Raw genomic sequence first — 16579 nt, 5'->3', positions numbered from 1 at the left:
GGTGAAAACTGTGCAACTTTGTAGTCCCTCCAGGTTCTCAGTGATGCTTGCATATTTAGTCTCAATGTTTTGAGTGAAGTTTTATTTCCTTTGTTCTGTGTGTTATTCTACTTTCCAAATCTGAAATGGTTATTCTTTCACAGGAGTGTGACACAATTTACTGTGTGCAGTTGCTTGGATTTTCTATGTTCATATTCACCAATGAAGGGGAAAAAATTCCTTCTTATTAATGAAGTGATTAAATTGGAGATCATAAGTGTCTGATATCCAGTTTATGTCCATCAGTGTCCCAAAGAACAAGATCAGTGTATATGCTTTGTTTTTTGTTTCTCTTTAATATCCTGTTAACTGTAAATTGATGTAATTTCTTTGTTATTAAGATGTTGACCCTTAACTGTGATAATCCCATGACACCTTAGTCACTTGTTACAAACTTCAGTCACTTTTTATGCTTTCTCCCATACTCTTTAGATAAGGTTTTGCACTACATACTTACCAAGTTACCCTCTTTAAAATACTCTAAAAGTCTTCTTTTGTTATGCATAAAGATTTGTAGTTGGTTTTTGTTTGTTTCAGGTTTGTGGGGTATTTTTTGTAATTTGTCACTGATATGTCTGTTCCCTTGCAGTCTTTTGTATTTTCTACCTTTCTGTGTGCTTGGATTACAAATTTTCTGGACAGCCTGGTCCTGATTTCATTTTCACTAGAGTGGGGTTAGTCCATGTAACAGCGCAGTCATGGGGTGGATTGATTTAGAAACTTAATTGCAGTTATCTTTAAAGTTGAGAAGAAAGCTGCTGTTGCCTCCTCCTTAGCTCCAGGAATTGAATAAACTCCAGTGAAGAGGCTTGTGCAATACATTAACATAAGTGGAACAGATAAATTAGTACCTTGTAAATATTTTGTGACTCCTCCAGAGGCAATGGAGGAGCAACCTGTCTTACCCCAAAGACTTCCCAGTGTGAACTCTTGATTACATCAGAACTTACTGTGATTTAGTGGTGGCAGAACTTTATTGTTCCCCTGCTAAAGGCTGAGTTACTTCAGAATCTTCCTGGGAAACTCCTTTCCTTGGCTTTTGGAGAGTTCATTATTCATTTATGTGCTTAAAATTACAGGGTTCTGAGAATTTTCGAGAGTGATGCAAGCTTTAGAAATGCAGCTCTGAAGTGATTGCATAAGCAGGCTGGGTTGTTGCCTCTAAAGAGCAGCAGCTGGGAACCGCCAAAAGCAAAATTGTGAATTGTACCTTAGCTCATAAAGTTAACACTTCTGTTCCTGTCACTGCTTTTCTCTCAAGTTTTATTTACAGATTGCTGTGTTTATGCAAGTTCTTGCAGTGAGAGCTCTTATTGTTTTGTATGAGAGCTTATGGTTTCTCATATACATGAGGTTTTGCTTTTCTCCTTCAAATAAGATTAATTTGTTAGTTTTCCATATGTGGCACAATCAATTCTCTGCCTCACCCTGTTTTAAAAACTCACTGTGTTTGTCTCTGGCACTGTTTATTTACTCTTGTCTACCTGACATACTGCAAGCTCTACTAGGGAGATCATAAAATAGAACAGAAAATGTGAATAGTCACACATATTACAGTGGTAACTGTTGAGTTAAGTCTAAAGTAATCTCGTTATTTTGGTTTTTATTATGTTTTCCTCAAACTTGTGTGAGGTTGTTTGTGGGGATAGATACGTATCTATGAATGGTATTATCAGTGTATGCTTTGACTTGGCTTCTTTTGTCCTCCAAAGTTAGGAAAAAGTCTTTGCAGTAAACCTGTTTTTATCTCTGATCATACTTTCTTCTTAAGCAGCTTGGCAATCTGCTTTCTTTAGTGTTTCTGCTGGATCTGTATGTCTTATTCTGTCTTGGATGACAGTTTTTTTTTTCTGGGAGACACCTTTTGTTTATCTGCTGCTAAGTAAATAGTGTTGTGTGTCTGTGTATCAAACCAAATATTTTATCACACCTTCAAGATCGTGCAAGTTTGGATTTTTGCTGAAAACTCAGTGGTTGTGAGTTCAGATAGGAAAAGCTATGGCATTTATGTGTATGAATATAAACTATAAAATCCCTGCTGTAACTGGACAAACTTTATGGATTGCTTTTCAGTCTTGAACACTTGAAATTCAAAAAATTAAAAATTTAAATGAGTGGGGCTATTCTATTTGAATAAAATATTATATTTGAAATTGTTTTTATGTTTATGTTTCCTTTAATATTAATAAAGCCAAACAGTGTATTGAAGATAAAGGCTGAATCCTCTTATAATTACAACCTTGATTCCTTTAGTTTTCCTGTCTGGTTGAGTCTTTGGCATCAGTACCCATCTCTGGTTTCAGGTTTGCTTCTTGCTTCGTTGGTTTAGGGCTTCCCTGTGATATCCTGGAATAGTTACTTGACTGTGATGGCCTTAAGCCATTAATATCTCACATTGGAGGAGCCCCGTGGACAGTGAAGGATTTAAATAAAGCATAGCAGAAGTGACTGGCCAACTGCCAGCCAGGGGACAAGTGGTTTCCCTTAAAATGACTGACAGAGCTTGAGCTCTGTCCATGACTGGATTAGATGGTGACTAAGGAGTAAACTGCAGGCTTTTCCTAAGGCTTGTGCAGTCTTTCTTGCCTCCTGAGGGTGGACGTGGTAGAACCTGATGTACATGTGAGAGGGAAGAATCTTCTAAAGAATTATTACTTGTTTTCTTAGGAGCAAATGGAATAAGTATATCCAAAATAAAGATTTTTTTTTTTTTAATAAGACTTTCTGTTTTAAATGTGGCAAAGGGAATTTTGACACCTACTCTGCATACTTGCAATGAACAACAATGTCAGAGTGCTGTCACAGCTTTAGCCCGACTTGATCTCTACTGTAATCCCAAATCCGGCAATCCCCTTTGCCTTGGTTCATTATCTCTGATGTCTGCAATTTAAATGCCATGTTGAAGAATTAGGTATTAATCTTTTTTTGAGTTCCTTCAGTACTGAAGGTCAGAGTGTTTTCTTTAGAGGCAGGATTAACAAGTTTAGGCTGCTTTGGGGGTAACACATTTAAAACTTGAAATCTTCTCCTTTTTAAGGTAAGTTAAAAGAAGCCATGTTTAATTTTGGTTGTTTTTTTTTTCTGGCAGTGCCCTTTTTTGACTACAAAATGCTTGTAGCCTTCCTTTATGTTTGCTGTTGATTAGCATTCAGGTGACGTATTGAGTTAGAATATTAACAACAGCTGTAAGAACTTCTGTACTTCAATAGTTTTCACTTTTGAGTTAAGATCATACATGACAACTGAACACTGATACAAGTTAAGTGGTTTTTCAGAACTCTGATAAGCTTTACAAGAAATGTAACTGGAAGTGTTGGGCAAAAAGTTATCGGGGTAAATTTTCAAGGGATAATGATCACGCTCATCTGCAGGTACAGGGGAGAACACAGTTTATCCTGTAGTCTCCAAAATGGAGATTGTATTCAAACATGAAGGTGGAACGGAAGAGTGGATTGGCAGTCTTATGTCACTGGTATTAAACACCTAAATGGAATTGTAACAGAGATGGTGAGGAGTTGTGGATGTATCATGCTAGAAAGTTGTATCCTCTTGAAAACTGTGCCTGCCAGAAAGTGGAAAATTCCTCTACCTCTTCAAAGGAAACCTTGATTGGACGATAATGTGTTAACTAGTTACAGTGTTTGTTTTTAATCCCAAATGAAACTTGTATGTTTTTTCCAGCTCTTTTAAATGATTTTTTTGTTCAAAGAGAAAAGATTATTAGACTCCTCAAGCATTTGACACTTCAGTTATTACATTTTCTGGGCCATTAAAAACATGCTTCTCGGTTTTTCAGCTCCTGTGGGATCAAGGTTTGGCTAATGTTTGTGTATGTGAAGAAAAAGTAGAGGAGAGCAGGTTAGCAATCCCTTGGCAAATTAAGATTTGAAAAATTACATTTTTGTGTTAAGGTGCAGGAATTAGATGGTGGCAGTTTTCCGTTTCTCTCTGTTTGACACTCTTGGTTTAGAATCTTCAACATAGGGAGCTTCAAAGATGGGGCTACAGCTGAGTCAGATAAGTTAAATCATTACTGAAATTTCTAGATGAAATAAAGGAACCTTCCTGCAACCTTTTTTCCTCATACCCTATGTTTTTTTCCAGTTACCAGTCATAGTTGATACATAATAGCCCATATGTCCCAAAACCACTTGGAATAACTTAAAAGCAAGTTCAATGGGGTTTTTTTTGGTTTGTTTTGGTTTTTTTTCCTTTGTGTGTGTGGTTGTTTGTTTTTTTTTTAGGGTGCATCCTAAAGCTTGGTGACTGTTGAATCCTTTATCTCTGTATAGCCAGGGACCTCTTAACAGCTCAAAGGAAGGTACAAAATAATCATCGAATAATTAAGGTTGGCAAAGCTGTCCAAGATCATCAAGTCCAGCCTTTGAGTGAATACCACCATGCCCACTGATCCGTATTGCAAGATACCACAAAGTGCCACATCCGTTCGCTTTTTTGAACACTTTCCAGGACGGTGACTCCACCACATCCCTGGGGAGCCTGTTCCAATGTTTAACCACTCTTTCAGTGAAGAAATTGTTCCTGTTACCTGACTTGGGCCTCCTCTGTGCAACTTGAGGCTGTTTCCCCTATCTATCCCTGGTTACCTGGGAGAAAAGACTGACCCCCACCTGGCTACAACCTCCTTTCCAGGGGTTGTAGAGAGTGATAAGGTCATCCCTGAACCTCCTTTTCTCCAGGCTAAACAACTCCAGCTCCTTCAGGTGCTCCTCATAGGATTTGTGCTCCATACCCTTCACCAGCTTTGTTGCCCTTGTCTGAACTCGCTCCAGTGTCTCAATGCCCTTCTTGAAGTGAGGGGCCCAAAAGTGAGCACAGGATTGCTCAGTGCAGCCTCACCAGTGCTGAGTACAGGTGACAATCACTGCCCTAGTCCCACTGGCCATGCTGTTTTTGATACAGGCCAGGATGCCATTGGCCTTTTTGGCCTCCTGGGCTCGTGTTCAGCCACTGTTGACCAGCACCCCCAGGTTCTTTTTCTGTGGGCCACTTTCCAGCCACTCTGCCCCCAGCCTGGAGCGCTGTGTGGAGTTGTTGTGACACAAGTGCAGGACCCACCTGGCACTTTACCTTATTGAACCTCACACTGTTGGCCTTGCCCCATTGCTCCAGCCTGTCCAGATGCCTCTGCAGAACCTTCCTACCTTCCAGCAGATTGACACTCCCACCCTACTCAGTTTAGTCTGCAAACTGAGGGTGTGCTCAGTCTTTTCATCCAGATCAATCACAAAGATATTAAATAGGACTTGCCCCAAAACTGATTCCCAGGGAACACCGCTAAGTGATCAGCCTTCAGCTGCGTGTAACTCCCATTCCCTACCACTCTCTGGGCTTGGCCATCCAGACAGTTTTTTACCTGGTGAACAGTGCACCCATGAGCAGGCAGTTCTTCCAAGAGAACTGGGGAAACAGTGTCAAAGGCTTTGTCTGAAGTCCAGGCAAACAACACCCACAGCCTTTTCCTCATCCACCAGGTGAGTCAGCCTGTCATAGGAAGAGGTGAGGCTGGTCAAGCAGGACCTGCCTGTCATGAACCCCTGCTGACTGGGCCTGATTTCCCTGGTTGTCCTGTGTCATTGCACCCAAGATAATCTAAGTATCAAGATTTAAGGTCAATACATAAATTTCATAGTTTGTTCTTGTTGCTATATCTTGTCTTCAGTGGTCCAGGAGAAAATAACTGTAATCCACTGCTGCAGTGTACACCTTGTTGCTGGTTGATTAAAGAATTAAAGAAACAAATGGTGGATACTCTTCCATAAAAATGCTGTTCATTCCTTTGTAAGCAGACCATTGCAAGATTTATTTGGTAAAGACCATATTCTGTATTTCTTTCATGACCCAGTACCATTCTGTGAATTCAGTATATGATGGAAGTTCTAGCTGTCAGAATTGTGTTAATAATAAAAATCAATGATTTTAATAGTAGTTTTTACTCAAAGAAGTGCAGAGGAGCACAGCTCTTTGTAAAGAAATGCCCGAATCCTTTACTGTCACACTTGTGGTCTGTGCTACTTGTCTGGTACCATTACTGTTGCTTCTTTGTTTTTCTTCCTTGTCTTTTCTTTCCTTGTTTATTTACTTTTCTTTAATCCCTTACTTTTCTGGATAACCTACAAGAATTCCTTGCTTGTTTTTATCCAGTTTAATTTGGTCTGTTGCACATGTCTGCAACTGAATGTTCACACCAAAGGGTAACAAGGTGCCCAGATTTGACAGTCCATTGCCAGAAACTATTTTGGACTTTTGGACAGTCAAGGTGGTGGCTATAAAATGTCATGGGATTCCTCCACAGCTTTGGTTGCAGCAATTAATGGAGTACAAGCAGAGCTGAAGTGGTGAACACTGTGTAGTTGTGGAGACTCAAAAAATTGTCATCTGAGTTGGATTCAGCTTGTAAGCCTTACCTCTTAAACTGCTGTCATGCTGTCCCTGCTTCAGGATGAATGGATTTGTTGGTGACCTGGAAATATAATGTAAGACTGGCAAGTGTAGTACAGCATACTGCTAGGAGATATTTAATTTTGGAACTTACTGAATGTGAGGTGAGTGTCAGGCATTTTTATCTATTTCTTTAATTCTTTTTTTAGGTCATGATCTTAGAAACTAGGCTGAGAATTTGGGGTCAACAATGAAACTGTTGCTGCTCTAAAGTTGCTTGGAACTTCCACAGGCCTTCTAATGTAATACCCTCTCATTTCTTGGCTTCACTTAATTCTTTTGCATCACAATATTTTAACATTTGTATGATCGTAAGAAACTGAGAGGTGGATTTATTTTCTTTGTATTTGAGTAGAAGTCTTGTGCTGGAGAGCTGCTAATTCCAAGGAGGAAGTGTTTGGGAGAGTTGCTCTCTCTGTGCCTGAATACTTTTTTGCAAAGTGAGTACCTAGTAGTTGCTTTGCATAAAACAATATAGAAGTCACCAAGTTGTTTCAATGTTACTTTCTAAATTTTGGCAGTTAGTCTACACTATTATCAGCTCTTATATTAAGTCCAGTCTTATTTCTGGGTAACTGTTGGAATATCCCAGTTCTTAGCAGATTTCTGTAGTGTCTGTAATAAAAAACCTAAAGGGTGACTTAATTACTCCATGTCAGGCACGAATGCCAAGTTCCCGAGCGATCTTATCGATGACATCTCCTTTACAAGTTTCCTTTTGTAATGTATAAATTGGATATTCCTGTTAAATAACTGGAAGATGATCAGTGACATGTTTTTCTTGATTCACAGACTCCTCTTGGGCTGACACAACTTCTCTGTATTGGGTAGTGTTTGAGTGTGGGGGTTTTTTTCTTCTAATTAGATTTAACAAAAGGAGGCCAAGTATAAGATATTAATACTGTTTCTGAACAGGGTAGATAAGTGTTTTTCTTGCTGGTTTTTTCCACTCAAATCTTATTCTTGCTTTTCTTGTTTTAAACTGTATTTCTTGTGGTGTCTACAGAAACTTTGGGTATGTCTTTCATCTGTGCTTTGGTAAACTCCTTTTAGGCTTTAATTGTTCTGGTAAGTCACATATGAAATGTATAAATTACAGTAGGTGAGATCTTGCATTTTTTTTGGTAACCAACATTAATTCAGAAATTCTAATAATAAAATGTCTTAAAGCCTCCTGGGCTTTGTGTGAAATTCGTTTTAAACCAGTGTGGATGCGACTCTGGATCTGTCTGTGGCGTGTTCTATTCATGCAAAAGTGTTGTAGAGCTTGTTAACATATACCATCCTTTCTAGTTTGCCAACTTGCCTGCTGCTTGTTGATGAAGGATACAGTGCCAGCCACTGACAGCCAAAGCTCTACTAACACGTTAAACAATGATCATTTAAAAAAACCCCAAACCAAACCCAAACTCTTCACCAAGCTGTCAGTTCCTCATTGTTAAAGCTTTGTGAAAATGGCAATACATGGAAAACGAGCTTGAAGGAGGACGAGGAGGAGGAGGAATTCTCTGCAACAGGTAATTTTCATCAATCATTAATTTTGGTGGTATGGGAAAGAATGAGAAAAGATGGAGAAGCATTTGGTGTGTTTGTGGAACAGGGAGAAGGGTCTTATGCATAGGCTCTTCTTAAATATTGACTGCCAGCTTCTTCCATCTCTTCTTAACACTTCCATTCTCTTCTAGTTGTAGAAGTGGATGATGGAAACCAGCTTTTTGTGTAACTTGAGAGTTGAGCTGATTATCTTGATAATGCCCCCAGCTGACATGGCTTGGTTAACTGCTTCACTCGCCCGCTGTAGTTTCTTTCTTGTGATAACAAAGATAATTAGTAAGGTAGAAGGTGTAGGAGCAGATGCACAAAGCACAACATACAAGAGTTGCTGACACCCCATGAGATGCCCCTGCACCAAATACACAAATGCAGAAACATCTGGTGCAGAGGTGTGACAAGGCAGTTTGCGTGTTTAAGGCCATTTACAAGGATGAGCTTTGTCACTGCAGAAAGGAATAAATCTTGGACAACTACTCCTGTACGTGTACTCAACAGATTAGAGACCACTCTTGCCCCTTGTTGAATTAATTCATTGTCTGACTGTGGAAACAAATAGGAATCTTTAAAACAACGTAACTTTTTAAGCTGTCCAGGAGTTAATTTTCATTTGTAGTCACTCACAGACCCCCACTGGAGAACTAAATTTGAGATTAGTCCTAAGGTGACATTGTGGCTTGCTGGCATTCAAACACAATTTCTGCTTATATAAAAGCAGAAAACTAATTGAAGGCTGACACTGTAATTTAAGTCTCTGAACTACTGACAAAAAGATGTGCATCGTGCACAGAAGTAACATACAATCAAACAGACCTAAAAACAGTGTTCTACTAATGTATGCTGAAGAGCTGCTTTGCAGTGGCATGTCTTACTGTGTACAAGCTGTTCTGTATAAGCAGCTTCAGCTAAGAATTGAGACTCTGTTGCTAATTTTGCTAATTGCTAATTTCCTTTTTTATTTGCTATCCACAGATCATGTCTTTCACTAAGAGGAAACTTGTCAAGATAATTGCCCTTAACTATCGTACCTTGGAGGAGCACGTACAAAACTGATCTTAAGAAGAGAGAGTGATTCGTATTTGAAATAACTGCCAGGGAAAGAAAAATCAAGAAACACGTTTTTGAGGATAAACTACAGAAGAAATAAAGACTTAAGTCTGTTAAGAGGCTATCTTTAATCAGTCAAAAGGCACAGCTGGTGAAAGGAGAAAAGAGTACTTAGTTGAGAAGAAAATTGCAAAGAACACTTCTGTTCTTAAAGGAACACATTACGTGTCATGCAGACTTCTGAACTACTTTAGTGATGTGTTCTGACTTCTCTCTGGGAAACAGGTGTTTCTGCAGTATTCAGAACTGGGTCAGCCTTCTGTTAGTAAGTTCTGGCCTGTTCCTTGATCTGTGTTTATTTCTATCTACAAGTCGTGATTTTGCGACTGTTTAAGCAGGAATAACTCATAGGGCTCTAACAGCATGCAAGAAAATTGCAAGACTATTCTAAAAGGATAAGGCTATTCAAATTATCTGTAATGTTCCAGCCCCTTGTTCTAATGGGGCAGGTGGAGAGAAGAGCAGCAGTCTGGTGGTGATGCCCAGATGCCGCTGAGGAAGGCGTGTTTTACACTAGGCGTAGGTGCCAAGCAAATCTGTTGTGGAGTGTTGACTCTGTAAAAGCTGCATTTCTTCAACAGACCATGTGTCACTCATTTCTAAATGTGCTGATATGCTGTATAGGAGAGGATAATCTCACTTTGTGTGAGGTATACTAGATGTATCTGGTAGGAAACACTAATTTTATAATGAGGTTTTAAAATTGACGATCTTATGAGTTGTATCAGAACCTTGTTACTTTTCTATAAATCAACTACTTTATCAGAGATAAAATAAAATTACATCTTCGGACATTTTACAGTGGCTTCTGTCTTTATAAATGAGTATCATTATCTGAAAACTATTAAAATAAAGTTTCAGTGCAGTGTTATTTTACTGAATGAGGTTTATAATTATGGTTATGTTTTGCAGTAACTGTCAAATTCTGTTAGTGCGTCTAATCACTGTATTTTTCAGCATTCTTTAGAATGCTGTCTCATCCTAGGGTTAAACTTGGGTAATTCTTCTAATTAAAACTGTTCAGATGAAAATGTGTACCTGGTTTCTTTCCCTTTTCTTAAAGGGCTCTTTAGGTACTTGATGAAGTCTCGTAGCTGTGCTTCCCTCCCTACTTTCATAACATGTTAATGTGGTTATAGCTCTAACCTTCCATTTTACTTACTCCCTACTACTCTTAAACAATTCTTTTTTCTTGAGCAACAAAGTACTCAGCCTACATAGTGCTTGTGTTTAAGGGCTTATCTTCTGTCTCATGTGTACACAGACTGATTGTATTTTGGGACGAGTGACCTTCTTATACAGCTGCTCAGAATATGATGAAAAATTCCTGCTCCCAAGACTAAATAATTCATCTTCATCTCTGAAGATCAAGGCTTTGGTATAGAGCAACACCTTTGTGTTTGTCCAGGTCACAGCTGTGCAAACAGGAATCTTGGCATGAATAGCTCAGATATTTGCACCAAAAAAACCTGCAACCAGCAGCTTTCTAAGTTTTAGTAGACTTCTGGATCCTCCTGTCAAGATGAAAATTCAGCACATCAGTGCCAGGTAACTACTTTTTAAAATACTTTATTTAAGTACTATATGGCAAATATGGAATAGTCATGTAGTTTTTACATTGTCACTTACTAGATTTTTCTGCTTTTTTAGGTATCTAAGATCCAGCCCTGGATAGGTAAGTATTCTTAACACTTTTTTTTAGCAGTAACTTATTTCACAGAAAAGCTAAGCTGAAGTTTATTTCACTTTTTTCTCTGCTCTCCAAATATTTTTTAGACTACTCCATTTTCATAACTTGATAATGGCTTAGCATGTGCATCTAGATGCATAGTGAGGCTCCTTATAAATGTTACACTTAGTTCATGAACTGAAAATGATTCCCCTTTTTTCATTTTTTCCTGCTCAGTTTTCAAAAGCATTTTATGTTTCTTTAGGCAGATTGATTTATTACTGGAAATTAACTTTTCCCAACACCTGAACAAGGATGTAAATGCCCAGAACAGTCTTCTAATGTAATTATGATTGTTTATTTGTGTGCATGTGCATAAATGCACTGGTTTTAATTCAACTTTCTCCTTTAATTTGCAGCCTTCCAGTCTGGTGTTTTTCTTGCCTCTTCATGACCTCGTGTCTTGAGCAACCTAGCTGGATCCCCTGGTTCCTGTTTCTTTTTGTTTCAAAATTCTGCTTTCCCCCCGTTTTAAATCCCCTACCCTTTCATATTCACATACAGACACCAGCCTTTTGCTGTCTGTTTTGGTCTTTGCTGTTTTTCCTGAGACTTTGGTTGGGTTCCATCCAAGATTTTCCATGTGACACTGTTCTCCTGGATTCCCTGCAGAACACCTCAGTCATGCTTCTGAATTTTTAGGGACCTGATGGTCCTCGTCTACGTTTCTTGTTCTTCTACTTTGTCTTGCTCTGAGGAGGCATTGGGGAAGAAGTTAAGGCTATATCTGTTGCTGCTCTTCTTATAAAGGAAATACATGAACTTTTTTAAGGAAGCTACAGAGCTTGTGGATTGTGGGGGATAAGCAAAGTGAAAGTGTACCGGAGGTAAAAAAATGCTAACACCCCCCCCCCCAGCAACACATCTCCTCTCAGACATGTTTAGATTCACAAGATGTTTGTTCTGCCCCTCTCTGTCCTAATTAGGAAATGCAGCCTCATGCTTCCAGGGTAAATGTAGTTCTTCCTTTTTTTTTTTTTCCTCTTCTGTCAAGTAATCTCTCTTTCTGTTCAATTTTGTATTATTTTGATGAGCAAGTGCTCAGCTGTGGAATCCCTTGTGCTCTACACTGTGAGAGAATCACTGCTGAATAGAACATGTCTTAGACTCATCTGAAATATGTTTTGTTTTCTTGTGTAAAACACTCCCTTAAAAAGATTTTTTTTTTTAAATGGTTATGAATCCCTTCAGTTATCTGGTCACTCCCTTGCTAATGGTTTCAAACAAGTCATTAAGTATGTGTGTATTGTGATCTCTGGCTCAAAGTGAACCATTTGGGGGAAAATACCAACTTTTAGTGTCTTTTGGCGTTCATGTGTCAGCAGTTCATGTTGATTTCAGTGTGTGCAAATTTCAAGTGTTGGTACTCTCAAAGTTTTAATTTTTTGTGCTATTGCTGTGTTGTAGTTTAGCAAGGATTAAAAATCGTAGTTTGACTTTCCATTCGGCTACAAAACAGGAGCATATTAACATAGTACATTACAAAAATAATTAAACATAAAGCTGTTATGTCGGAATTTCTGGTCATGTAAAACACTTCTTTTGCTTCATTCTTCCTGTGTGAATCCTTTTTGGGGGGAATGGGCATGTGGCTCAGGGGAAAAAATATACTACACTTTTCTTATGGTAATTGAGTAAGATTTGTCATCAGAATTCATAAGGACATGTCTGTTTCTATGTAGAAAATAGTAAAGCAGGCTTTGTAAAGTTTTGAAATTAAATATTTTTAAGTTCAAAAGTAGCATTTGCTCAGTATATAAGTGTTTGGTTTTTTTGAGTTTAGAATATGGGATTGAAGTTCTTACTGTAATTGTGTGCACTGACATTTTCATGGGAATTCTCATCTGGGAGATCTCTCAATGGTTTCATATTTCTTTGTATGTTTTGGTAACATAGATCTATCCAAATAAAACACTGTCCATGGTTGGTGGGTCTAAAAGATATATCTTTTAAGAACAATGTAACTTGTATTGCCCGAGACCTTTACAGTGCTTAAACTTTAAATAGTTCCTCAAAGCTAATTTGGGAATAATTGCAACTTTGTTCTGTTTTTCTTGTTGTGTTTCAGGGAAATGAGGCAAGCTACCCCTTGGAAATGTGCTCACACTGTAAGTTTTTTTTGCTTGCTAACATTGTAATGTTAGATGGAGATGGATATGTACAGCTGTCATGTATGTTATGCAGTTTATTTACTAACTGAAAGAGTAAAAGGGTTAAAGATACCTTTGGAAATGATACAGCTTTTGCTGTTCAATTGTATACTCAAAAATCAGTCCATCTTTAAAATAAAAATCACTTAAAGTGGTTTTTTTGGTTGGTTTTTTTGGTTGGTTTTGTTTGTTTGTTTTGCTTTTTGTTTTGTTTTGTTTTTTGTTTTCCATTAGAATATGAAACAAACTTCTGGTGGTTCTGATGTCTGTAGGGTGAAGTGTTATAACTGATAGTTTCAACCCCTGGGGCTTTTCCATCAGTCCTGGTGCCAGTTCCTCAGAGATGCAGAGCAGCTCGTGTTGCAGTCAGTACTGTGTTAGGAGTGAAGTATGTTGTATGGTGCCTAAACTGGCTTTGTGCCCTGAGAGGAGAGAGAGGTTGAGACTAAAAGAGCAGTTTTTTCCTGTGTATGCTTGCAGCCAGGCAGGTGGGTGAGAAGCCACTTGGTGTTACTTGCTTTTGGCCACTTGAGAATAAAGTTCATTGCTCCCTCTCATGGGGTTTAGTCCACCCTGTAAAAATAACAAAGTATTTCTTGCCTAAGGCTGACCAAAGAAAGGGTTGTCTTGTGAAATGTCCCTGTGGTGTTATGCTAAGGGCACCTATTCTTAGCTGCTTTTTCCCTTGAATGTTTTTCTTCAGCCCTAAAACGTGTAGACCTGTGTATGCATCTTATTGGACCACTTGATAAAATTCCTCATCTTGGGTGAATCAGATTTTGTTTTTAAACAGGGAAATTCAAGATAGGGACTGTTTCCTAGATTGATTTCACAGTGCTCGTCATAACTGACCTCAAACCATTACATGAAATAAATAATCACTGGGGAATCTTTGTCTAAATACATTTTTTCAGAGAAATGAGACTTTATAAGCTGGTAATTTGCGAGTCCTCTATGCCTAATACATGTAATTTGAGTCATCAGTTTGTAAACACTTGAGAATCTTTGTCCACAGCAGTGCATGGCTGTGATATGCTCCCAGTATTACTATTTTGTTAAATATGGATATGTGGTTGGAGTTTCATTTTTGATGAAGACTTCTGTAGTGTTTTCATACGTATCAATCTTAGATTACTGCTCCATTGGTTTCTGAAGAGGGTTTTTTTTCAGCTAGTCATGTCTCTACCAGAGTTGTAAGTGGTGTGTTGCCATCATTAACTTCTGATTCTAGACCAAGCTGTATTTGTTGGTAGCAACTGGCAGCCTAAAGGTTTATTACTGAGCTTGTTTGCCTCTATTTATTGCAGAAAAAGTGAGGATTTTTGTATTATATACTGTGGTTAAAATGTGTGTTGAGTATATGGTTGTTTAGATCATGGGAGACATCAGAAATCTATTTATGCTGTTTGCATGGTGGCATTGGTTTGTAATCTCTGCCTGGTGGTGCACTTGCTGCTTTGGTGTATTGTTTTATAAGAATAATTTTGTGTTTAAGTTACATGAAGCAAATTCAGGATACCACGCAGAGGGCGCACACCGTTGAATAGTCAAGTATATTCTTTATCCTTTCATTTTTAAAACATTAGTTCTTTTCAGTGGGTGAATTAGTTGTTGGATTCCTTAAGATGGTTTGGTTTTGTTTCTCTGCTGTGCCATGTCCCAGAAATTACTAAAAACCTAGTGCTGTTTGACATGGTGAAAATTTGATGTTAAATTTGATGTCAAATTATCCATAAGCAAATTTTATCATAACAAAAAGATGTGGAGAAAACTGCTTTGTAGTAGAGTAAAAAATACTTTTCAGTATAGTATTTTTAGTATAAACACTATATTGTAGTGTGGTTTGATTTTTAGGATAAGGAGACTAGTATCTCTTTTCTAACTTAGGAAATTGTAAATGACACATCTGAAGTCATGAAAAGGATTAGGCCAGCTGTGTGTAAGCATATACAAGACAAGTGGTTGAATGTGTTCTCAAGGGCGTCATCTTTTTGAAATGTGATCTCCAAGACTGAAATGGCTGACTTGGTTGCTACTCTGAAACGTTATATTCGTGAATCAGATGAGACTGTAGATAGGGGTGAGAGTTTTGCTGAAGGTCTGTTTTATTTTGAGATCTCTGCAATCCATTCTTATGAGAAGAAATTAACCTGGAAACATTTAAAATTAATTTCAGAACATGTTTTATTTACAAAAAATATTTCCCCCAATACCTTAGCAATATTCTTGTTTATAATGATCTCATGTTTGAAGAATACGTGGAAATTGGGCTCTCTGTGACCACACACTGATCTGGTTTTTGTTAGTTAAAACTTTGAGCCAGTATTTTAAGAGTATCTGAAAAGTCAGCTTTTTAAATAGAGGTTTAAACATTTAGGTAAACACTTAGATTCTAGAAGTGCTCAACACCTCCTTCCTAAGAGATGAACAGCCTTTCTAAGGTCTGGACCCTTTGCAGATGACTCTGTGTGTGTCGTGTACTCTGCAGCAAAGGATGCATCGTGTTTCTTAATACATAAACAATTATCCTGTCAAAGCATCACTTGAATGCAGGAGATTTCAGAGTTCCGTATTTTTATGGATGCCCCATCCCCTGGAAGTGTTCAAGGCCAGGCTGGATGGGGCTCTGAGCAACCATGGCAGGGGGGTTGGAACTAGAGGATCTTTAAGGTGCTTTCCAACCCAAACCATTTTATAATTCCGTGATTTTTAAGGCATCTTTTACTTTTGACTCTCACATTAATAGGAAGCTGGTTTTCTACCTTTACCTTGACTAGAAAAAATATCATTAAATTTTTCTTTCAGACTACATTTTTCAACGTAGAGCACACTGAAATTGGCTTTTAATGAAGCTTTTTGAGTTGCCTCTTGAATGGTTTTTAGACTCCTATCTGAGCATCAGTTATGTGCCTAGCAATTTGAAACAACTGTTTTAAAACATAACAGATCATCCTCTGCTGTTGTGTTGGGGGAAGGAGTGGGGTACTCAGTGTAGATCAACATATTAGAAAGTGAACAACTGGGGGGTAAAGCTCCTGCACTAAAGTGGGAGTTAGGCAGAGCACTTGCATGTAGTTTCTTGGAGGCATTGGAGTCCTTACATTTTAACCTGATTCATCACATTTTTAGATGTATGCAAATGAATTCAAGATACGAAGCAGGTGTTGGCTCTAGGATTTTAATACCTGGATGAAAGAGGAATGAATCTTTTGAAAGTACCAATAGCTCTAACAAAAATTCCTTAAAACTAGAACTGTTTAACCCTTCCACACACCCCTCTTGTTGATTTACAAGGTGCAGGAAACTCAAAATTGATTAGAAAAAAAACCATAAACAATTCTATGTGTTTTAAAACAGTGAATAATTTGAAGTTTCAGCAGGGCTACCAGCAAGGCCTTTTAAAGAAATCCACTTAGCAGCTATTATTTCCAGCCACGTGTTAAGTTTGTGAGCTCAGGCATCAGTGCCGAGCTGATGGGGTACTGTCCGATTCCACGGAAAAGCGTAGGAAGCACAGAGCCAAGTGTCAGCTGGTGAGCAC

At 38.3% G+C, this 16579-nt stretch overlaps 1 protein-coding gene across 2 annotated transcripts in view; it reads left to right on the top strand.

Annotated features, from left to right (window-relative positions):
* PPP3R1 (protein phosphatase 3 regulatory subunit B, alpha) overlaps positions 1-16579 on the top strand; it is a 39607-nt gene that overhangs the window by 11883 nt on the left and 11145 nt on the right. Inside the window, exons 1-3 of one of the 2 annotated variants that reach the window (XM_032684391.1) lie at positions 10616-10707; positions 10810-10834; positions 12957-12996. In XM_032684391.1, the coding sequence (XP_032540282.1) occupies positions 12984-12996 (13 nt within the window). In that variant the 5' untranslated portion in view covers positions 10616-10707; positions 10810-10834; positions 12957-12983. Of the gene's footprint in view, positions 1-10615; positions 10708-10809; positions 10835-12956; positions 12997-16579 lie in introns of those variants that run through there. The other variant, XM_032684389.1, reaches the window with a different exon arrangement.

This window comes from Chiroxiphia lanceolata, chromosome 3 (assembly GCF_009829145.1).
Source record: "Chiroxiphia lanceolata isolate bChiLan1 chromosome 3, bChiLan1.pri, whole genome shotgun sequence".
NCBI classification, from domain to species: domain Eukaryota; kingdom Metazoa; phylum Chordata; class Aves; order Passeriformes; family Pipridae; genus Chiroxiphia; species Chiroxiphia lanceolata.
This window is presented reverse-complemented; position numbering and strand designations above follow the sequence as displayed.